The following is a 24,738-nucleotide window of genomic DNA, read 5'->3' as shown; positions in this document are numbered from 1 at the left end:
GTTTCCCTCTGCCTCGCTTTGACACGTCAGTGATCAGGCCATGCAGCCTGTCTCAGAAGCCCTATCTGGATCGCTGTAGATGTGTCCTGAGTATCTGAACATACATCAGAGGTGTGCTGCAGTGTGTAACCTCGCCTCACAGAAGACTGCTGAGTCAGCGTGAGGCAATAAAAACAATGTCTTTTGTTCGCTCCAAGAGTCGAGACTCAAAGATGCAAGGCTTGATCACATGCACTTGTACCCAATGTGTTCCTTAAGGGTTCTCTGTGGATGCAGTCCAAACTGATAACCCCTCACTGTGTGTCTCCTGCAGCGTGGGTGGGCTCCCTCTCCATGGGGATGATCTTCTTCTGCTCTCCCATCGTCAGCGTCTTCACTGACGTCCTCGGCTGCAGAGTAACGGCCGTGGGGGGGGCAGCTGTCGGGCTGGTTGGCCTGCTGGCCAGCTCATTTGTCACGTAAGGAAGACATTAAGATTTTCAAATGTGTGTCCTCACTTCATAAAATATACATGACCCTCACTGTGTGTGTGTGTGTGTGTGTGTGTGTGTGTGTGTGTGTGTGTGTGTGTGTGTGTGTGTGTGTGTGTGTGTGTGTGTGTGTGTGTGTGTGTGTGTGTGTGTGTGTGTGTGTGTGTGTGTGTGTGTGTGTGTGTGTGTGTGTGTGTGTGTGTGTGTGTGTGTGTGTGTGTGTGTGTGTGTGTGTGTGTGTGTGTGTGTGTGTGTGTGTGACCTCACACTTAGCTGGAATCCCTTATGTCTACACGTGAGACTCACACTCACATACAGAAATGTGTGATCCCAACAAGGCTGCAAGTGTTCAGCCCTTACTTTATCGCTCGTAGGTGCAATAAACAAGTAATAAAGCGGTTGAATTACTGCTTATCAATTTGCTGTCAAAAGCGTTCCCAGCCCCTCACAGCTCTAAGGTGCAACATGTCTTAGTCACGTGATGTCACTGCTAAGACGTGTTTACCCCGAACAGGACTCTAACCTCTTGAGCCCACCACCCTGCATGTACGTGGACCTGCTCCACCAGACCCAAATCACTCATAGTGTGCTGTTCCAAGTCCTTTGCCATTGCTGAAAAGCCAAGTGGCTTCCTGCTGGCAGAGTTACAGATGCATGTCTTCAGGAAGTCCTCCTCACATAACAATCCCCTTGTACTACATCAAAAGAGAATTCAGTGATAGAGGGCGAAGCACACATTCACAAAGCTCTCTTCTGCAGAATGGTCGATGGCATCCAAGATGTTACCGTCAGCAGTCCATAAACACTCCGTATAGAGCACAGAGCAGGGGCCTCGTGTTAATATGAGTGGGACACCTCGACCAGCCACCTGGGGACTGGCACTAAAGAGCGTCAGAAGGAAGCAGTAGCCTCAGTGGTGTCGGCCTACAATGTGAGCAGCCTTTGAAGTGCACATAATGAAACAGCAAGGACATAGAGCCGTTACTGCTGGAGCACACACCCTGCAGTCTTTGACCTTTACCACATGCATCATTGTTTGTTACAGCTATGACAACTTGTTGAGGAACAAAATCAGAATTGCTAAGACAGTGATGTAACTTGTGTCCCCCCCCCCCCCCACAGGTCCCTGGGCCCCCTGTATTTCACCTATGGCATTGTGTTCGCCTGTGGCTGCTCGTTCGCCTACCAGCCCAGCCTGGTCATCCTGGGCCACTACTTCAAGAAGCGGCTGGGTCTGGTGAACGGCATCGTGACGGCGGGCAGCAGCCTCTTCACCATCACGCTGCCCTTCGCGCTGTCGGGTCTGCTGGAGCGGGTGGGCCTGCAGAACACCATGAGGGTCCTCTGCATCCTGATGTTTGTGCTGATGCTGGCGGGCTTCACCTACAGGCCCCTGCTGCCCGTCAAACCCGGCAACACCCGCACCGGCAGCCGCTTCCCCCCCATGAACAAGATGTTCAACATTCATATCTGGAAGTCTTTGGGGTATCGCATCTGGGCCTTCGGGATCCCAGCAGCCCTCTACGGCTACTTTGTGCCTTACGTCCACCTGGTGAGTGTGCTCTGCTCTCTCCGTGCTCACACTGTCTTGTTGCATTGCTGCTGGGTACCGTTGCCACACTCTCTGGGCTAAAGGTCACTGATGATGAAAAACAGCACAGCAATGCCAATAGAGGAATACCATGGTGGGATTTCTCAGTATCCTTATCCCGTCTTTTGGATGTGTTTATTGGCACAAGGAAGGAGTTAGGGTTACCAAAGGAGGGAGCTCCAACAACACAGATGTCAGAAAGCCGCACTAGCAACCTGAGATGTATGAAAGTGAAAGATGAGAGGAGGAACAGTCTGAGCCCCAGCCTGCAGGCAGTCAACCATGGAGTGTTGCCATGAGACGTGTACCTCAGCATTCAGGAAACGTCTCTGTCCATTAGGAACAGCTTTGGAAGAAAAAGACACTTTGAAATCTTTTATGCAAGAAGCAACAAAGCATGATCCCTCTGTTCTGATTTCATGAGCTGATAGTCAGATAAGAAACTTCATTTACATAACATTTTAACCTAAAGAATAGCTCACAATTATGTATGTGATCCTTGATAATGCCATCTCCAAGTCTGGTCTCAAAATCCAGAGTTTCATTTACTAAATTCAGAAATAGTGTTTGTCGGTCGTGTATAAGCTAGCTATTCTCATTGCTTGTTACCTCAAGAGGTGAAGGGACCTAATGTCCTCACAGTGTGCAGACGGGCAGCCTGCAGGCCTCTCATGGGTCTCAGTGTGTCTGCGTCACAGCAGCAGCAGGTACTGATCTGTGTTCTTCTCATAAAATAACCAAATATGACAGAAGGCTCGACCTGCAGCCAGGACCCAGCTCTGTCAACAGGTGTTCCTTTCCCCATTGGATGGGAACACATGATATTGGAGAGACATGTTGGGAGGGCTGGGCCGCCGAGCCGGGGGGCTCAGGAGTGACTGTTTAACTGGACATGGTGACTGTTATGGTCCCAAAGACACACTTCTCATGTGTCTGCTACTCAGACTGGGACGCCACAGGGCCTCGGCTGCAGCCGCATCACCACCCATGGTTGTATAGCTCCAGCACCCGAAACACAGCCCCACCCCTGCAGGCCTGGCCTCTGTCTTGTGACACGGCATGGGAAGGAGAAGAAGGAAATAGCACGTGGTGTCAAACAGCATATTGTTCAGCTTTTCAGGAAGTCTGTCCTTTGTGTGGGTGCAATGCTCACGCCTTCTCTGCATTACAAATGCTGAGTGCAGCCTTTTGGAGACTTCCCCCCCACACAGCTCTTTACAAACCAAGCAGCGCGTATGGGAAGAATGCAGAAGTGTAGAGTCCAATCTAGGTTGTTTGCACACACACACACCTGCCCATTATCTTCCGCGTATTGCTGATCGAAGATGTTGCCTTCAGGTACGGCCTTGTTCAGACTGAAGGGCCTTGCCACACCTCTCATGTTGAAGAACGGCACATTCTTTCAGTCAGTTTGCATCAGTACTCAGAACGGTATTGTTTTACAAAGCTGCCTCTTCTTTGGAGAGGTTTTGTTTCAGTGTGTAGTGAGGAGCCTTGGCAGGCTGCAGTCGGTGCAGGGTTCAGGGACCATTAGGCAGCTAAGCAGAGAGAACAGCACAGTGGGGCTCTGAAGCAGAAATTAATCAACCCCAACACAGACTATTAAAGCAGCCTATGTGTGCTTCACAGCAGCTACATGTTTCCTTTACATGTTTCCTTCACAGCAGGAGAATCCCGTGTGTATAATACCACTGTTTACACCTGTGTTGGACTCTTGTCAAATTCTATCATGTAAAAAAGACCCAAACCAACATTGAATAGGTCCGACCAACAAGTACTGTCACTGTAGTTCAGGCGTGTACTTCAGGTCAATGGGTTCATGGGAGATGTATGCAGTGGGTGAGTGCTGCAGAAATGCCCAGCTTAGTTCTGAGGAAACCAGTGTGTGGACAGCATGCCTGGGTCTTTCTGTGAGAGTTCATGTATTCTTTTATTTTGTATGCTTAAGCTCTTCTTTGCCACACGACTAGCTGAGTTGCATCATATGCGAGTGTATTCCTAAAAGCTTGATAAAAGACACCCTCAACAAACTACCAGTTAATACATCCTAGTACACAGTAAGTGCCCCAGGTGTTGGCATGCTTCAGTGCACACCAATGGGAGGTGAGAGTGAGAGTAGTGTATGTCGACACACTGATTGCTGCATGGCTTGATCTAAAGCTGTCACCATCTGTCTGTGTTGTTTTGTCTTTTTCTGTCTTTGGTTTCATGTTTTATTTTGAAAGGTCTTCGCCCCCTGTCCTGCCTGTCGCTGTCTGCCTGTGTTCCCTCCTGCCTGATTACCTGATTGTGTTCACCTGGTGCCCTGTGTGTTCTCCTCCCTCCTCACCTGTGTCTTGTTTGTGTGATTAGTCTTGTGTGTATTTAAGTTCTGGGTTTTTTGTCTGTCTTTGTCGGTTAATTGTTTGTCTTTGACTGTGTTCTCGTGTTAGTGTTCTGTTTGTGCCTCTCGACCTTGAAATAAAGGTATTTTTTCAGTTTATTCTGCATTTGGGTCACGCCAGCTTCACTCAACCGTAACAGAATGAACCAACCACAAATGGACCCAGCAGATGATCCATTTGAGGTAGAATTGCAGCATTTTACCTTTTCTCTGGCTTGCTGCTTTGATTGGTGGAAGGGAGCGTCCAGTGTTCTGCAGAAGGGGGCCGCTCTGGTAGAGGCGCACCGGTTGGCTGTGGAGAAACCAGGCTTGGTGAAATGTTTACCTGGCTGGATTGTGAACTTCCTCTGGGTGTGTGATTTCCAGCCTGCTGACGACAAACGTCTCGGTGTGTTCCGTCCGGAGTCAACCCGTGCTTCTGCCCCATGTCCTGCTCCTGTCCAGGAGCCGTTCTCTGGAACTCGTCTGGATTTTGGAGGTCCACTGAGCCTCCAAACGGCTCCTAAAAGAAGGAGTCGCACGGCCAGGCTAGCATCCCGAGCCCCAAGAGCCATGGTTCCGGCCCCAGTTCCGGCCCCAGCAGCCATGGTTCCGGCTTCAGTGCCGGCCCCAGTAGCCATGGTCTCTACTCCAGTTTCGGCTCCCGTACTGGCTTACCGGCCGACGAGTTTCCCCTCTCGAGTCCCCTCTCGAGTCTCCTCTCGAGTTCCTTCTCGAGTCCCTTCTGGAGTCCCCTCTCAAGTTCCTTCTTGAGTCCCTTCTCGAGTCCCCTCTCAAGTTTCCTCTCGAATCTCTTCTCGAGTCCCCTCTCGAGTCCCCTCTCCAGTCACCTCTCGAGTCTCTTCTCGAGTCCCCTCTCCAGTCCCCTCTCCAGTCCCCTATCCAGTCCCTACTCAAGTTCCTACTCAAGTCCCTACTGAAGTGCCGTTGGAGGATCCGTTGGGGGTCCCGCCGACTACTCTCCTGCCAGGGGTCCTGCTAACCCTATGTCCTGTGCCGTTGGGGGTCCCGCCGACTACTCTCCTGCCGGGGGTCCTGCCAACCCTGTGTCCTGTCCCGTTGGGGGTCCCGCCGACGACTCTTCTGCCGGGGGTCCTGCCAACCCTATGTCCTGTGCCGTTGGAGGTTCCACTCGGGTTCCTGCTAGCTCCATGTCCTGTCCCGTTGGGGGTCCCGCCGACTACTCTTCTGCCGGGGGTCCTGCCAACTCTATGTCCTGTTCCGTTGGAGGACCCACTGAGAGTCCTGCCAATCCCATGTCTTGTTCCGTTGGAGGTCCCGCCGTTACCTGTGTCACCGGGGGTCCTGCCAACTCCTGGTCCTCTTCCGTGGGGGATCCTGCCGAAGCCTGTCCCACCGGCTCCGGTTCCTGTCCGGCCGACACCGGGTCCTGCCCGGCCTCCGGAGCTGTCCTGTCAGCGCCTTTCTGCGCGGCCTCTGGAGCTGTCTGGTCTTCGCCCTCGAGCCTGACCCCCTGAGAGCCGCGGTCTTTGCCCTCGAGCCCGACCCCCTGAGAGCCGCGGTCTTTGCCCTCGAGCCCGACCCCCTGAGAGCCGCGGTCTTCGCCCTCGAGCCCGACCCCCTGAGAGCCGCGGTCTTCGCCCTCGAGCCTGGCCCCCTGAGGGCCGCGGTCCTCGAGCCTGGCCCCCTGAGGGCCGCGGTCCTCGCCCTCGAGCCTGGCCAGCTGAGGGCCGCGGTCCTCGCCCTCGGGCCCGGCCCCCTGAGTTCGCCCGCTGTGGCCTTCGCCCCTCCATGGTCTCTGCCTTCAGTTTATTCTGCATTTGGGTCCTGCCTGCTTCACTCAACCGTAACAAAAGCTCCATAATTAACAGGAACACAATACAGGATGGAAGTGAGATAAGCACTGATCAATCTATCAGAGCATGTGATGTAGGACAGAGGAGCAAGACACTTCACCTGAACTTGCTCCTGTGGGTATTGTCCACAGTTTCTGACCATTGCATGTATGATATATGTGTAATGTGTGTATATGTAAAGCGCTTTGAGTCATTGAAAAAGCGCTATAATAAATGTAAGGAATTAATTAATTAATTAATTAATAACAGACATTATTGATGCAGTGTGTGATTGAGCTCAATCGGGAATGTCTTCCTGTCTCTGCCTCAAACATACAGAAGTGTTTACACAGCCACTACGACTGAGAGATAACCTGCTCCGGCACTGTGATCACCGGTGTGTGTTTGTTTGTGTTGCTGGGCAATGACATCTGTTATCTTAACTGTAGATGGCAGATGCAGTTATATTGCCTTTCCATTGCTCGTCTGCATGAAGCTGATCAGTAGGAATGTGTGTGAGCAATAGTAAGCCATTTCTCCCAGTATGAATGTTTCATTTTAAGTTGCATTTAACCGGTGAATAGATTTTCTTTTAAAACATAGCGTTACAATTTCCATAACCGGAGCAGGGTTTCCGCTAGGATTTTTTCTCGCCGGTCAAATGTCCGGGCAGAATTTATTTTAACGGACTAATTTGAAACTTACCGGTCATATTTCAATAATAATACTAAGAGTTGTGTAGCAGAGTTTCCGTTAGCAGGTAATTACCGGACTATGAGCGGATATGCTGATGTTTAAAACTCAGTTCACGGGCTCATTTTTATATTGCTTCAGTTCATAATCGTAACAGATCGAAAAATTCAGATTCATTTTTCAATAAATTATTCCACAAACAACAAACAACATAATTATTACATTCAAACAAACTACTTGTAGTAGATGAAGTACATTATTCAAAAGTTTATATTACATTTGGATAATAACACGGGAGAAACGGATCCTCTCTTTTCCCCTCTCCCTCCCTCTCTCTCCTGACAGCCCGTCAGCTAATTATTACCAGACATTTTGACCGTCAGGTTTTGAATTTACCGGTTTTTTATACATTTTACCAGCTAAAAACCGGTAATTACCGGCTAACGGAAACCCTGAACCGGAGTGATCATGATTTGTGCTGTCAAATGAGCTATTAGTGGGAAGTTAGTCTGTGCAGCGCAGGAAATGAGAGCTGAGTTTGACCTCACACAGGAAGTCTCTGTCACAGTTTGATGAGACATTCAAAGCTTTAAAGATAGTGTTCAGATAAAGTGACACGTAGCACACTGAGAGGTGTTACTGAACAGTATGTAGTGTCTCTACTTTAAAGAGTCCTCTCCTGCTGATGTTCAGGTGTCCGCACTTTTTACAGGCTCCCACTGCCTGTTAGCATCTGGCATCTGTTAGCATCTAGCTAACAGATGCCTCCTGCTCACAAACGTTTAGCCATCCCTGCTTATACAAGTAGTAGTTTTAGTTGTCTGCAATCTGCGGAGGCCTACTCCCACCTGTCGAGTACGGCTGTACTGAGGTGTTTTCCTCCGGAGACGTCACGAAGAGAGACGGAGCGGCTCCACCTGTTGCTGCCTGCGATCTGCGATCTACGGAGGCCTGCTCGTCGCGAAGAGACGGAGCAGCTCCACCTGTTTGCTGCCTGCGATCTACGGAGGCCTGCTCCCACCTGTAGAGTACGGCTGCACTGGAGAGGTTTTTACCCCAGAGTCGTCGCGGAGAAACGGAGTGGATCCACGCTTCGGACTTGGCCTGCTTCCACCAGGCGTGTGCTGCTGTGCGGAGGAGGATTTTACCACGGCTGGGGCCTGCTTTCCACCTGTCCTGGTTCTGCTGTTGCAGAGGCCTGCTTTCACCCCGGGGATACCACGCTGCTGCGCTGTCCTTTGCTTCTGTGCTGATTTTGCACATCGTGGATTCTGTGTGCTGGTCTGAGAAAATGGCCCATATCGGGATTCTGCTGTGCCTGTTAACTGTTTTGGACTATGAGAAGATCTCTAGTCATTCTGAGAAGACTACTGGATTCAGGTCTGTTCGGCCACCCGCAGTGGGCATCCCCTGCAAAGGTTTGGATGTGTTGCACAAACAATTACCGGTTGCCTTGTCACAGTCAATCTGCTCGACAAAATATGTTGTTTCTAAATTAGATGACAATGTATGTGTGTCGTTTAAGAGGAAAAGATGCCTGTTTTTGTTGTTGTTATTACTGTCAGGAAATGTACAACCTAACCCTGGTCCGCCCAGTAGTAGTAGTCAGATCACTACTCCTGCTGATTTTAAAGCTAGGTCTGGGTTGGGTTTCATCCACTTGAATGTGCGCAGTCTGTTAGGTAAACTAGATTTTGTCCGTATCTGGGCGAGCTCGATTCACGCTGACGTCATTGTTTTATCAGAAACATGGCTAAACAAATCGATTTTGGCCTCTGACATTGCCTTAAATGGTTTTAATGTGTATCGTACCGACCGGCCTAATAAAGGTGGTGGCGTTGCCATTTATGTTAAGAATAAGTTCAGTGTAACCACATTAGTTTCCAAATCGATCAGTAAGCAATTTGAGTTTTTAGCCTTAAATATAGAAGTGACAAAGGGTCATGGTGGTGGGCTGTTACAGACCCCCCTCAGCTGTCAAAGACTCCTTGTCTTCGCTAGCAAATCTTTTATCGCAACTAGACTACAAGGAAATAGTGCTACTTGGAGATTTTAACTGGGACTAACCAGACCAGACTAACTGCAGTGTCAGAGGATTTTAAAAACCTTTGTATCTCTTTAAATGTTATTCAGATTGTTGACAGTCCTACTCGCCCTAACATTAAGTCCCCTAATAAATCCTCCCTAATTGATCTCATTTTAACTAATGCTCCCTATAAATACTCATCTGTGGGAGTATTTGCAAATGATCTGAGTGATCACTGTGTTGTAGCCACAATTAGGGACACTAAGGTCCAAAAGGTTAAACCTCGTATTATCATCAAGAGAGACATAAAACATTTTGTGGAGCAGGGTTTTGTGCATGATCTGTTTGATTTTGATTGGGGAAAAATCGATCTGTGTGCTGATGTAGAAACCGCATGGTCTCATTTTTATCTTGGTTTTATGGAAATTATAGATAGACATGCACCCCTGCGTACATTTAGAGTGAAGGGACGAGACAATCCTTGGTTTTCTGCTGAGCTGTCCAGTCTCCTTCATGAGAGAAACAAGGCCTGGGCAAAGGCTAGGAAATCAGGCTCAGAGGTAGAATGGCTGCGTTTTAGGCAGCTAAGGAATAGATTCACTTCACATGTCAAAAGTGCTAAATCTAAGTATTATCTGTCAGTTACCACAAAGAACCTGAACAACCCTAGAACATTCTGGAAAGCCATAAAATCGATATCCACCGGTGATATCCGTAATGAGCTACATCCGATAGCTGCAGATTGTATTGCTCCACCTCTCACTACTCCTTTTAACCTCTCCCTCAGCACAAACACAATTCCAAAAGTATATGTCAGCGTATGTTCTGCCTTTGCTAAAAGGAGGGGAGGCCACCTTAAATAATTAAATAACTATAGGCCAATCTCTAAATTGTCAGTTCTGGCTAAGGTTCTTCAACGCCTAGTGAGTGAACAGGTAAAGGTGTTTTATGTACAAATGACATCCTGTCTAAACATCAGTCAGGCTTCAGAAAGAAACACAGCACCATCACTGCCACAATGAAAGTGGTGAATGATGTGGCGAGTTTTTTAGATAATTAGCAGAGTTGTGCAGCTCTATTTATTGACCTTTCAAAAGCGTTTGACACCGTCGATCATCGCATCTTAAAGCAGAGGTTAGCCAGTATAGGCATGTCCAGCCATGCAGTGGGTGGTTTGTGAACTACCTCTCTGAAAGGTCCCAATGTGTTCAGTTTGATGGGCTGTCTTCTGAGTGGTTGAACATTGCTAATGGTGTACCACAAGGTTCTGTTTCAGGTCCGCTATTATTCTCTATCTATATTCATAGTTTAGGTGAAAATGTCGAAGCAGCAACCTTACATTTTTATGTGGACGATACCGTTATGTACTGTGCAGGTCCCTCGATTAACGAGGCTGTTGTTAAATTACAGTTTTGGATATTGTAACTACGCAAGGAATACAACTTGAAGTTGTTGCCTGTTATAAATACCTGGGTATCTGGCTTGATGATTGTCTCACTTTTAAATGTCATGTCAATAACCTGCTTAAAAAGCTGAGGGTTAGGCTAGGTTTCTTCTACAGAAACAAGTCCTGTTTCTCGCTTGAGGCCAGGAAAAGGCTCTGTGACCTTTTTACCTGTGCTGGACTATGGTGATTTGTTATATATGAATGCACCTGCCTATTACCTGGTCAAGTTAGATGCTGCGTATCACAGCGCACTGAGATTGTTGAAAAATTGTAAAGCACTTACGCATCACTGTACCCTGTATACCAAGGCGGTTTTGCCATCACTTACTGTACGGAGGCTCAGTCACTGGTACTTTTTCATTTACAAAGCCATGTTGGATAAAGTACCATCTTATATCTGCTCCCTGATCTCTCGGCGAATTGAAAGTACTTATTGCCTGAGATCGCATGTTGTGGTTTTATTAAATGTGCCAAGTGCTAGGACTGTCTTATGGAAGAAAGCTTTCAGATGTGCAGCTCCACTAACTTGGAACAGTCTGCAAAAAGAATGGAAAATTACCAATCTGGTACCACTACATGTTTTTAAAGCTCGGTTGGATGCTACTCACTCAGAAGCTGTTCGTACCGGTACATGTGGTTAGATATGTAAATTGTAATCCCTGTACATGTTGCTGTATGATGTCCTTTTGTTGTTCTGTTGTTTATGTTTTTATGTCTTCTTGTGGAACCTACTGCTGCAGGTCTCCCTTGAAAAAGAGATCATTGATCTCAATGGGATTTTACCTGGATAAATAAAGGTTTTGAATTGAATTGAATGATACTGGAATATCATTTTAAGTCATTCATGATTTTCTAGTTAAGAAAAGTGATCAAAAACCAATGCCTCCAGCACTGCTTCTTGGAGCAGGACCTTTCTGAACAGAGCACGCTGTTGTGGCATATTGACAAAGATGATAAACCATAGAGTGGTCTCTGCAGATGGATGTGGGGGAGGGGGGGTGTCCTGTTGCTGCTTGTGGAACTAGAAGTAGCTCCACAAAGCGGGCCCTTCTTTTCTCACTGGCTCTCAAACTCAGGGCCTCTCAGACTGGGACTCTGGAGACACATACAGCAGGTAATATGTGCAAAGCATCTGGGCTGCCTTCCTAGCAGTCTGCAGTGAATCTAACAGCGGCTGCACACAGAGGAGATAAGGTGGCATGTGTTGGATAACAGTTCTGATAACGACAACACACTGCTGCCAGACAGCAGTGTGTTGTCCGAGTTAGCCCTCACACTTCCAAACACTCAAGGGCTCACAGACATAAACAGCCTGTCTTCTGATAAATGCAGAACAGTGAGCACCCCATGCGAGAGAATGGTCTTCAGCACGCACTGCAATGTACAATCTGAGAAACACCGCTTCCTTCACAAAACAGCATTATTTTAACTAAGAGAGATTCACTTGGATTTCAGATCCTCCTAAAAAACGAAATCATGTTGAACGCCCTCAAACCACACAAACACCATATTTTTAAATAGTATACCGGGGAATCAGTGCAGAGAAACGAGTTTAAATTCAAGATTTTAAGGTTTCTTGTCATTACATAGACAACTACGGTGTAGTTATGGAATGCATGAAAAACTCAGATTGCAGGTTCCTCAACACGGCAAGTTACAAGTTAAAAAACCAGGCCGTGATGCAGCCAGTCAGGATCCTCTCTATGGAGCACCTGAAGGTCAGGATCCTCTCTATGGAGCACCTGTAGAAGGTCAGGATCCTCTCTATGGAGCACCTGTAGAAGGTCAGGATCCTCTCTATGGAGCACCTGTAGAAGGTCAGGATCCTCTCTATGGAGCACCTGTAGAAGGTCAGGATGCTCTCTATGGAGCACCTGTAGAAGGTCAGGATCCTCTCTATGGAGCACCTGTAGAAGGTCAGGATCCTCTCTATGGAGCACCTGAAGGTCAGGATCCTCTCTATGGAGCACCTGTAGAAGGTCAGGGTCCTCTCTATGGAGCACCTGTAGAAGATCAGGATCCTCTCTATGGAGCACCTGAAGGTCAGGGTCCTCTCTATGGAGCACCTGTAGAAGGTCAGGATCCTCTCTATGGAGCACCTGAAGGTCAGGGTCCTCTCTATGGAGCACCTGTAGAAGGTCAGGGTCCTCTCTATGGAGCACCTGTAGAAGGTCAGGGTCCTCTCTATGGAGCACCTGTAGAAGGTCAGGATCCTCTCTATGGAGCACCTGTAGAAGGTCAGGGTCCTCTCTATGGAGCACCTGAAGGTCAGGATCCTCTCTATGGAGCACCTGTAGAAGGTCAGGATCCTCTCTATGGAGCACCTGAAGGTCAGGATGCTCTCTATGGAGCACCTGTAGAAGGTCAGGATGCTCTCTATGGAGCACCTGAAGAAGGTCAGGATCCCCTCTATGGAGCACCTGTAGAAGGTCAGGATCCTCTCTATGGAGCACCTGTAGAAGGTCAGGATGCTCTCTATGGAGCACCTGTAGAAGGTCAGCATCCTCTCTATGGAGCACCTGAAGAAGGTCAGGATCCTCTCTATGGAGCACCTGTAGAAGGTCAGGGTCCTCTCTATGGAGCACCTGTAGAAGGTCAGGGTCCTCTCTATGGAGCACATGTAGAAGGTCAGGATCCTCTCTATGGAGCACCTGTAGAAGGTCAGGATCCTCTCTGTGGAGCACCTGTAGAAGGTCAGGATGCTCTCTATGGAGCACCTGTAGAAGGTCAGGATCCTCTCTATGGAGCACCTGTAGAAGGTCAGGGTCCTCTCTATGGAGCACCTGTAGAAGGTCAGGATGCTCTCTATGGAGCACCTGTAGAAGGTCAGGATGCTCTCTATGGAGCACCTGTAGAAGGTCAGGATCCTCTCTATGGAGCACCTGTAGAAGGTCAGGGTCCTCTCTATGGAGCACCTGTAGAAGGTCAGGATCCTCTCTATGGAGCACCTGTAGAAGGTCAGGATCCTCTCTGTGGAGCACCTGTAGAAGGTCAGGATGCTCTCTATGGAGCACCTGTAGAAGGTCAGGATCCTCTCTATGGAGCACCTGTAGAAGGTCAGGGTCCTCTCTATGGAGCACCTGTAGAAGGTCAGGATGCTCTCTATGGAGCACCTGTAGAAGGTCAGGATGCTCTCTATGGAGCACCTGTAGAAGGTCAGGATCCTCTCTATGGAGCACCTGTAGAAGGTCAGGGTCCTCTCTATGGAGCACCTGTAGAAGGTCAGGATCCTCTCTATGGAGCACCTGTAGAAGGTCAGGATGCTCTCTATGGAGCACCTGAAGGTCAGGATCCTCTCTATGGAGCACCTGAAGGTCAGGATCCTCTCTATGGAGCACCTGTAGAAGGTCAGGATGCTCTCTATGGAGCACCTGTAGAAGGTCAGGATCCTTTCTATGGAGCACCTGAAGAAGGTCAGGATGCTCTCTATGGAGCACCTGAAGGTCAGGATCCTCTCTATGGAGCACCTGAAGAAGGTCAGGATGCTCTCTATGGAGCACCTGAAGAAGGTCAGGATCCCCTCTATGGAGCACCTGTAGAAGGTCAGGATCCTCTCTATGGAGCACCTGTAGAAGGTCAGGATGCTCTCTATGGAGCACCTGTAGAAGGTCAGCATCCTCTCTATGGAGCACCTGAAGAAGGTCAGGATCCTCTCTATGGAGCACCTGTAGAAGGTCAGGGTCCTCTCTATGGAGCACCTGTAGAAGGTCAGGATCCTCTCTATGGAGCACCTGTAGAAGGTCAGGATCCTCTCTATGGAGCACCTGTAGAAGGTCAGGATCCTCTCTATGGAGCACCTGTAGAAGGTCAGGATGCTCTCTATGGAGCACCTGTAGAAGGTCAGGATCCTCTCTATGGAGCACCTGTAGAAGGTCAGGATCCTCTCTATGGAGCACCTGAAGGTCAGGATCCTCTCTATGGAGCACCTGTAGAAGGTCAGGGTCCTCTCTATGGAGCACCTGTAGAAGGTCAGGATCCTCTCTATGGAGCACCTGAAGGTCAGGGTCCTCTCTATGGAGCACCTGTAGAAGGTCAGGATCCTCTCTATGGAGCACCTGAAGGTCAGGGTCCTCTCTATGGAGCACCTGTAGAAGGTCAGGGTCCTCTCTATGGAGCACCTGTAGAAGGTCAGGGTCCTCTCTATGGAGCACCTGTAGAAGGTCAGGATCCTCTCTATGGAGCACCTGTAGAAGGTCAGGGTCCTCTCTATGGAGCACCTGAAGGTCAGGGTCCTCTCTATGGAGCACCTGAAGGTCAGGATCCTCTCTATGGAGCACCTGTAGAAGGTCAGGATCCTCTCTATGGAGCACCTGAAGGTCAGGATGCTCTCTATGGAGCACCTGTAGAAGGTCAGGATGCTCTCTATGGAGCACCTGAAGAAGGTCAGGATCCCCTCTATGGAGCACCTGTAGAAGGTCAGGATCCTCTCTATGGAGCACCTGAAGAAGGTCAGGATGCTCTCTATGGAGCACCTGAAGGTCAGGATCCTCTCTATGGAGCACCTGTAGAAGGTCAGGATCCTCTCTATGGAGCACCTGAAGGTCAGGATGCTCTCTATGGAGCACCTGAAGGTCAGGATCCTCTCTATGGAGCACCTGTAGAAGGTCAGGATCCTCTCTATGGAGCACCTGTAGAAGGTCAGGATCCTCTCCATGGAGCACCTGAAGAAGGTCAGGATCCTCTCTATGGAGCACCTGTAGAAGGTCAGGATGCTCTCTATGGAGCACCTGTAGAAGGTCAGGATCCTCTCTATGGAGCACCTGTAGAAGGTCAGGATCCTCTCTATGGAGCACCTGAAGAAGGTCAGGATCCTCTCTATGGAGCACCTGTAGAAGGTCAGGATGCTCTCTATGGAGCACCTGTAGAAGGTCAGGATCCTCTCTATGGAGCACCTGAAGAAGGTCAGGATCCTCTCTATGGAGCACCTGTAGAAGGTCAGGATGCTCTCTATGGAGCACCTGTAGAAGGTCAGGATCCTCTCTATGGAGCACCTGTAGAAGGTCAGGGTCCTCTCTATGGAGCACCTGTTGAAGGTCAGGATGCTCTTTATGGAGCACCTGTAGAAGGTCAGGATCCTCTCGATGGAGCACCTGTAGAAGGTCAGGATCCTCTCTATGGAGCACCTGTAGAAGGTCAGGGTCCTCTCTATGGAGCACCTGTAGAAGGTCAGGATCCTCTCTATGGAGCACCTGTAGAAGGTCAGGATCCTCTCTATGGAGCACCTGTAGAAGGTCAGGGTCCTCTCTATGGAGCACCTGAAGGTCAGGATGCTCTCTATGGAGCACCTGTAGAAGGTCAGGATCCTCTCTATGGAGCACCTGAAGGTCAGGATCCTCTCTATGGAGCACCTGTAGAAGGTCAGGATCCTCTATATGGAGCACCTGTAGAAGGTCAGGATCCTCTCTATGGAGCACCTGAAGGTCAGGATCCTCTCTATGGAGCACCTGTAGAAGGTCAGGGTCCTCTCTATGGAGCACCTGAAGGTCAGGATGCTCTCTATGGAGCACCTGTAGAAGGTCAGGATCCTCTCTATGGAGCACCTGAAGGTCAGGATCCTCTCTATGGAGCACCTGTAGAAGGTCAGGATGCTCTCTATGGAGCACCTGTAGAAGGTCAGCATCCTCTCTGTGGAGCACCTGTAGAAGGTCAGGATGCTCTCTATGGAGCACCTGTAGAAGGTCAGGATCCTCTCTATGGAGCACCTGTAGAAGGTCAGGGTTCTCTCTATGGAGCACCTGTAGAAGGTCAGGATCCTCTCTATGGAGCACCTGTAGAAGGTCAGGATGCTCTCTATGGAGCACCTGTAGAAGGTCAGGATCCTCTCTATGGAGCACCTGAAGAAGGTCAGGATGCTCTCTATGGAGCACCTGAAGGTCAGGATCTTCTCTATGGAGCATCTGAAGAAGGTCAGGATGCTCTCTATGGAGCACCTGAAGGTCAGGATCCTCTCTATGGAGCACCTGTAGAAGGTCAGGATCCTCTCTATGGAGCACCTGAAGGTCAGGATGCTCTCTATGGAGCACCTGAAGGTCAGGATCCTCTCTATGGAGCACCTGTAGAAGGTCAGGATCCTTTCTATGGAGCACCTGTAGAAGGTCAGGGTCCTCTCGATGGAGCACCTGAAGAAGGTCAGGATCCTCTCTATGGAGCACCTGTAGAAGGTCAGGATGCTCTCTATGGAGCACCTGTAGAAGGTCAGGATGCTCTCTATGGAGCACCTGTTGAAGGTCAGGATCCTCTCTATGGAGCACCTGTAGAAGGTCAGGATCCTCTCTATGGAGCACCTGTAGAAGGTCAGGATTCTCTATATGGTGCACCTGTAGAAGGTCAGGATCCTCTCTATGGAGCACCTGTTGAAGGTCAGGATGCTCTCTATGGAGCACCTGTAGAAGTTACAGAGTATCCTGGAGTCCATGTTGAACCTCTTCAGCTTGCGGAGGAAGAAGAGCCGCTGTCGAGTTGTTTTGGTGAACGTTCTTCTTCATGGACATGCTGCCACTCCAAAAGGCTCATCTTACCGTTGTTTTCACCTCTAATGCTTTACTATCCAGAGATATTTAACATCATAAGACATGTTCATTTTCAGCCCTGTGGTGTTTCTGTGTGCACTTCTGACATTGTTTTAAGTTCACATTGGATTAGAGCCATGCCACAGCTGTGCTCATCCTTGTCCTAAATGTCCCCAGATGAAGCATGTGGAGGAGCGCTTTGGAAAGGAGGCCAGTAAAGAAGTTCTGCTCATGTGCATCGGCATCACATCCGGTGTGGGCCGTCTCATCTTCGGCAGGGCGGCAGACTACGTTAACGGAGTCAACAAAGTGTACCTACAGGTGAGGGAAACACACCGAGCTGAGCTGGTCCCCTCTGGACTCACCAACTGATAAGGCTATTTACATATTACATATTACATTACACTATCAACTCAAACTAAACTTGTGAAGGTCATGTGATACTAAAACTCACTGAAATCCAAACTAACTTGAAATGAAACTGCAACCTTTCAAGGACACTTAATAAATGTCAATGTTCTACATAAAGAGAAATAAACCATTGAATAATGGAGTAAGAATCTGTCCTTCCAGGTGGCCTCGTTCTTTGTCATCGGCCTCATGTCGATGATGATTCCTCTGTGCAACATCTTCGGGGGGCTGATCGCCGTGTGCCTGCTGATGGGACTGTTTGACGGCTGCTTCATCTGCATCATGGCCCCCATCGCCTTTGAGCTGGTCGGAGACGAAGATGTCTCCCAGGCCATCGGCTTCCTGCTGGGCCTGATGTCCGTGCCCATGACTGTGGGGCCCCCCATCGCAGGTAACAGGAATACTCTAAAACGGTGTTAATGCTCTATAAGCTCCTGCATGTGGTATACAGTAAATACTCCCAGCACACTGACTGTCCACCACGTGTCATTCAAGTGTGGGGTTTAGTGCATTTATGGCGCATTTCCACTACAGCGCGGAGCTCGCTTTGAACGTGCCGAGCCGTGCGGGCCCCGTTTTTGGTTGCGTTTCCACTTGGCCTAGTAAGCCTACCGGCTAGCGGGTACTATTTCACAGTTTTTCTGGCCCCATAAAATCAAGGTTCTTTCCAGGCCAACAACCAGGCTGAGTCGGGCTGAGTATGCTAAACTAGAGAGAGAATCGCTGGCAAGGGGGCTACAACTACAACACGATGAACATATTTGACCGTGATTTAATTGTAATACACGTTTCAAAATGATGCCGAAGTAACAACATACTGATACCGGTTAGTAAAAACCATGAATTAATGCTTTGACAAGTCTGCAGACAGACGGCAGGCGAAAAACCTTTTAAAATGCGTGTTGTCGGGTTCTGATGACGTCATCGCCCTGAATGGCAGCCTAAGATAGCAGCTCCTCCAAAGTAATAGTTAATTAACCCCGTAAGGTCGTCAAATAAAACAAACTCTGAGAATAAGCGACTTGACAGTGGGGCAATAATGGGAAGAAGGGATGGAACCAATAAAAAAGCCGATGGATAACCTGGAAATGAAGAAAAAACGGATAACGGCAGGTACAAGATGGCGAAGCTAGCGCTAGCCCATTGGGCTTAGCCAAAGTTTTGGAGGAGATACAGGACTTTCGAAAGGACACGAAACAACAACTAAGCGATATTAAGGCTGAGCTTACCAACGTTAATACAAAAATAGCCGAGGCAGAGACACAAATTGAAAAGATGGAAGACCGTGTTCAAAACGTGGAGCAGGTGCTAGCTAAGATGATGAAAGTGCTGACTCGGCAAGAAAGCAAACTACTCGACCAAGAAGGGAGATCTAGATGGGAGAATATAAGGATATATAATGTCCCCGAAGGTGAGGAGGGGAACGTCTTAGGTGGACTTTGTGGAAAAATTACTACGGGACACCCATGACTTCCCCCCGCTACAGAGGTCCACATCGAGAGGGCGCACGGGTCGCTCGTTCCAAAGCCCCCCGGGGGACCAGGAGACAAACCACGGTCAATCATAATCAGATTTAACCGCTACAAAGTGAAAGAAGAGATTTTGCGGAGGGCCTGGGGAAAGGAACGGGTGTTTTAAACAGAAGAATGATATACTTTGATCAAGACTATCCCCCTGCAGTCCTGCAGAAGCGAAAGGAATACTCCGAAGCGAAACGGGTGTTAAAGCAGAACAAGATCCGCTTCCAGACTCTGTTCCCCGCCAAGCTGCGAGTATACTATGAGGATGGGACGCGGCTGTACCAGACGGTGGACGAGGCTACAACGGACATGACTAAAAGAGGTCTGCCTGTCAGAGTGACCAAGTCCAAGGAGAGCCTGGCTGAGCAACTGGCCCGCTATGCCTGGAAGGTGGTCGGAGGATCCGAACCACAGGGGGCAGAGGATGCGCGAGAGCAGGGCATCAGAGAGAAACTACGGATCTTCAGGAAGGAGCCTCGCCCCCCTCAGAGGAGATGTGACGTCTGGATAACGTCGGTGAGCGGATCTAGATTTAAAATGAACAGGTACTTTATATTTTGTTTGCTATGTTCATCACCTTCCTCCCTCCAAATGGGAATACACACGGGAGGAATACCCGGTGTAATGGACGGAGACTGTTATCTTCATGGAGATTGCAACGGGGGCCCACAGGCGAGAGAGGCTTTCCCCCATGGCGAGATGTTCTAGCACAGGCAAGGGTCCTCCACGGGAGACCCCTACCTTGGAACCACACCTTTGTTATGTTACATGTTGTGTTGTTCTTCATTGTTCAGGGAGTAGATCTGTTATTCTTTTCTTCGTTAGATTTGAAACACAGAAAGTAAGAGACACATGGCTAACGACAAAGTAAAGTCAAACTCATCTCCTTTAATGGGAATGGGCTGTTGAATCCAATTAAACGCAGTAACATGTTAACTCAAAGAACACCCCCATATAGTGTACCTACAAGAAACACATCTAAACGATAAAGAACATGAAAAACTTAAAAGAATGGGTTTTGCGAATGTATTTTTCTCCTCGTACAAATCAGGACACAGAAGAGGAGTTGCTCTTCTCGTCAAGCAAGCTACACTTTGAGAAAGTCTTTGAAATGAAAGATGAGGAGGGTTTGTTTTAATAACATGGATGGAAATCCAATGACTCTGTTGAATGTTTACGCACCTCCTGAAAGGAATTTTCATTTCTTCCAGAAAATGGTTGATGTCATCATAATGGAAACGACAGGTATTCTAATATGCTTAAATGTGCACTTACACCCTGAATGAAACTGTTCTAGGAAGAAAACTAATGGTACAACATCTCTACATAAGAAAGTGAACAAACTGTTTGAAGATGTTGGTCTGATTGATATATGGCGGGACCTCTCTCCTAACAGAAGAGACTGTACTCATTATTCCGCCCCTCACTCTTCATACACGAGAATAGATTATTTCATAACATTTGGTAAAGGTAAAATAAACACGCGTGGAATTGGATCAATAGATTGAAGTGACTCATATACAGACAGTTGACCTGGACCTAAGACCAAGAGTAATGTATGGAAACTAAATGCAAGTTTACTCAATGATCCCTTTGTTGAAGAAGAAATCAAGAAGGAGATCGGCCTTTACTTGGAGTCCAATGATAATGGAGAGGGTCCCCTCCCATGTTGTGGGATGCTTTAGAGGCTGTTCTTGGAGGGGACATGATAGCACTGTCCGCATACAAGAAACAAAGAGGAATAAAGAACAAGAGGATATACAAAATAAATTGAAGGAACTAGAAAGAAAACACAAAATTAGACAGACTCAGGATGCATTGGATGAGATTAAGAAAATAAGGAACGAAATTAACAATTTGGCTACATAAGAAATTGAGAAAAAATGAATGTTTCTTAAACGGAGGTACTATGAGAGCGGGACTAAATCTATGAAAGTACTGGCATGGAAACTGAAGAGAAAGATAGCAGAGAATACAATCCACCAAATCAGGGATCCAAGAACCAAAATAATCAAACCAAATGAAGTGATATCCAGGAAGCTTTTGAAGCATTCTACAAACAATTGTACTCTGGAGTTCCAGGGTGCAGCCTTACTTAAATTGACACTTTCTTAAGCTCTATAGATCTGCCGACCCTAAATGAAGAACAAAATAAAATTATGACTGTCGACATAACTGAGGTTTAGGTGAATTAAAAATTGCAATAAGTAAACTTAAAACTAAGCAAGTCACCAGGATCAGATGGCTGTACGGCAGAATGGGATAAGGAATGTAAGGGCGAGTTAACACCGAGTATACTCTCAACACTCAATTGGGTCTTAAAGAAGGCTCAAACACCGCCCAGCTGGAACAAAGCCATAATATCTGCAATTCCAAAAGAAGGAAAGGATCAAATGGAGTGTGGATCATTCGGACCAATATCTGTTCTGAATGTGGATCACAGGCTTTTTACTTCCATCATGGCCAGACGTTTAGAACAAGTCCTGCCTAAATTGATCCACAATGACCAGACAAGTTTTATTCGACAAGTCAAACACAAGACAACATACGAAGGACACTACATGTCATGGACTACATGCTGAAAAGGCTTTTGACTCGGTACATTGGGATTTTCTCTATCGAGTTCTACATAGATTTGCTTACATGACACAATTATTAAAACTGTACAGGCATTATACAACAAGCCAACTGCTAGAATTAAAGTTAATGGATATTTGTCAAATAGCATTACCCTCGAAAGAGGCTCGAGACGAGGTTGTGCATGGTCACCGCTACTCTTCGCACTCTACTTGGAACCATTGGCTCAATACATAAGACTGAAGAGATTGGGGGAATTACTAATCACGGGCGGGAACACAAGCTGGCTTGCTACGCGGACGACATTTTGTATTTTTGGCTCAACCAACAAACTCTCTCCCTAAATTGATGCAATCACTTGAACAATATGGTCGACTGTCAGGATACAAGGTCAATATTGCTCAGACACAATTGCTTACAACAGACCACCAGGTAAATTAGAAATAGACCCTTTGGCATGGCACACAGAGCATTTCAAATATGTAGGCGTTATAATACCAAAGGATCTTTCAGAACTATCAGAATACAATTACTCGCCTTTAAACACAAAGATTAAGGAGGACATAGCTAGATGGAACCTAATCCCTTTCTTTAGTCTCAGCTCAAGAATTTAATCCATCAAAATGAACATACTGCCAAGACTACTTTATTTGTTCCAGACCTTACCAATAGAGATGAACCAAAAACAATGTAACGAGTGGGACAGAATAATATCAAGGTGTATATGGCAGGCTAAAAGACCTAGAATTTGTTTTAAAACTTTACAATTATCAAAAGAAAAGGGGGGGTGGGCCCTACCTTCCCTTAAAGAGGATTACCGGGCAGCACAGCTGCCTCCTATGGTATGCTGGTGCAATCCATCGTATGATGCTAATGTAAAACCATGGAAGAGAAAATATGATCCATTCCCATACAAGCAATCATAGCTGACAGCGACCTACAGGGCTACATATATACCATTGAAAATCCATGGGTAAAACTGACTCTTAAAGTATGGAAAACAGTCATAACTGAGTATAAATTAGAGGAACATATTACAATTCTGAAATGGTGTGCATATGACTTTACTCCTAATAAGGAATAACTGCTCTTTGCAGCATTAAAGAGGGAACGCTGTTTAGTTTTGAAATGCTTAAAGAGAAATTCCTATTAGAAAAACAAGACTTCTATCGATACTTCCAGATGCGACATTATGTTAACAAAAATGTTAAAACTATAACAGAGTCAAGTACAGGTGTGATAGAACTATGTAAAAAAGCATACGATTCAAAAACAGATAGCAAAGTCATTTCATGTATGTATAAAGGGCTATTGAGTCTTAAAATACACTCAACCCAAGTGGGAGAAGGAAGGAGGGGTTATCATATCTGAGGAGGAATGGACAACAATATGAAAATATCAGTGGAAATGTACCAGTTCACATAACTGGAGGCCGTTTGGTTGGAAAGGCCTGATAAGATATGTTATAACACCCTCTCAGAAGTCTCACTCTGGTGGGAACTCAGACTGCTGGAGAATTCAAATGCAAATCATTATCACGTTTTCTGGGACTGCCCTGTTATTGAGGTCTTTTGGAGAGAGATACATAAAGCCTTACAAGATGTGTCATGTGCCCATGGAGCGTAAAATATCATGTGCCCACGGATAGTAAGACTTTGTTCTTTGGACTCATACCTCAAGAATGGACTAAAAAAGAGAAATATTTATTAAATCTGTTGCTAGGAAGTGGTTATCACCTGATAGCCCAACTTTAAACACATGGATGGATATTACAATGGACATTTACAAAATGGAGAGGATAACATCATCTGTCAATCACAAACTGGAACTATTTGTGTCACGATGGAGAAAGTGGACTGATTTCGTAAAACCTCATAGGCCAGATTTAATTTTTACAAACGTATGATTTTACTGTGAAGACCTGATCACTCCCTATTGTTCGTACTTTTTACTGTCTTTATTTTATCTTTGTGTAAAAAAAAGAAAAAGGCATTTCGGAGAGACAAACTGAAAATGTACAATTATTATGTCTTGAAAAAACACTGTAATTGTTTGCTGCCAAATGTCAATAAAAAATATATTAAAAAAAGAAAATGCGTGTTTTCTGAATGGAGCTTGGCTAAGCTAACGTTATATATGCTCCGACCGTCCACACTCACAACAACGGCCTACAGACATAAATAAACCAGCGACTGTATTCTCCATGACACAGACAGTCTGTGGTTTGTACTTGTTTCACTTCTGTCTAGTTTCTGAACAGATATGAGGAGCTGTGAGCTCTGAGTACTAAGAGCTAACGGCTGTGTTGTTTTTCTGGGGCTCTCATTGAAGATGACGTCACGGCTCCGCCAACACTGCGTTACTATAGATACTGCCCCAGTTCCTAAACTGTAATGGAAACGCAGCATAAAGTGAGCCGGGCCTAACAAGGCCTAACGAGGCCTAGCCATACAGAGCGAGGCCGTCTAGTGGAAATGCGCCATTAGAGACTTCTCATGAGATCTGGAGTAAGTCACTAGTTCTAGTAGAAGACTCAGTCTGTGGGGGTGTATGGGCGTATACCCATCAGAGGGTCAGTGGTTCAATCCCCAGCTCCTGACGTCAACATGTGGAAGTGTAGATACTGAACCCACTAATTGCTCATGAAAGCATATCTACTCTATTGAAGTGTATGGTAGTTACTTCAGATAAAAGTATCAGCTTAATGAAGTTTAATGAAATGTAGTTGACCTCTGACCCGTCTGTGGACCCCTGACCTGTCTGTGGACCCCTGACCTGTCTGTGGACCACTGACCTCAGAGTAAAGAAGCTTTTCCTTCCTGTGTGTCTGTCCTCTCAAACTTCTGTTCCTGGCTCTTTTGCACCACCTACTGTTTATTTTGGCATCTTGCAGTTGCTGAATGTGTAGGGAGTACAGCCAAAGATGTTTCCATTCCTGAGGAATGATATCATACATACATATATATATATATATATATATATATATATATATATATATATATATCAGATAAAGTAAGAAGCACTTCAGCAGATTCATATGCAGAGCTGATCCTTCTCAAATACAAATACATGTTCCTCACAAAGCAACACAGAGACACAGTAAGTGTCCAGGTCGGTTCAGATTCTTTTGGACCCTCTTTAAACATGAAGAGGAACCACAGGCACGATGACATCATTAACATGCTCTGCAGTAATGAAGTGCACCGTGTCACTGTTTCATCCAGTCTGAAGTCTTCTCATTCGTCTCTCTCACATGTATGAAGATACCACTGACAGACTGGGCTTCTCATTAAGACGATGTTTGAAATGATAAGC

At 47.0% G+C, this 24,738-nt stretch overlaps 1 protein-coding gene across 1 annotated transcript in view; it reads left to right on the top strand.

Annotated features, from left to right (window-relative positions):
- Positions 1–24,738, top strand: part of slc16a10 (solute carrier family 16 member 10) — a 62,552-nt gene that overhangs the window by 34,080 nt on the left and 3,734 nt on the right. The window contains exons 2-5 of the mRNA XM_034076684.2: positions 314–458; positions 1,593–2,022; positions 17,093–17,236; positions 17,489–17,717. Coding sequence (XP_033932575.2) covers positions 314–458; positions 1,593–2,022; positions 17,093–17,236; positions 17,489–17,717 — 948 coding nt within the window. The remainder of the gene's footprint in view (positions 1–313; positions 459–1,592; positions 2,023–17,092; positions 17,237–17,488; positions 17,718–24,738) is intronic.

Source organism: Pseudochaenichthys georgianus, chromosome 24 (assembly GCF_902827115.2).
Source record: "Pseudochaenichthys georgianus chromosome 24, fPseGeo1.2, whole genome shotgun sequence".
NCBI lineage: Eukaryota > Metazoa > Chordata > Actinopteri > Perciformes > Channichthyidae > Pseudochaenichthys > Pseudochaenichthys georgianus.
The sequence above is the reverse complement of the archived record's forward strand: the minus strand, read 5'-3'. Positions and strand labels throughout refer to the sequence as shown.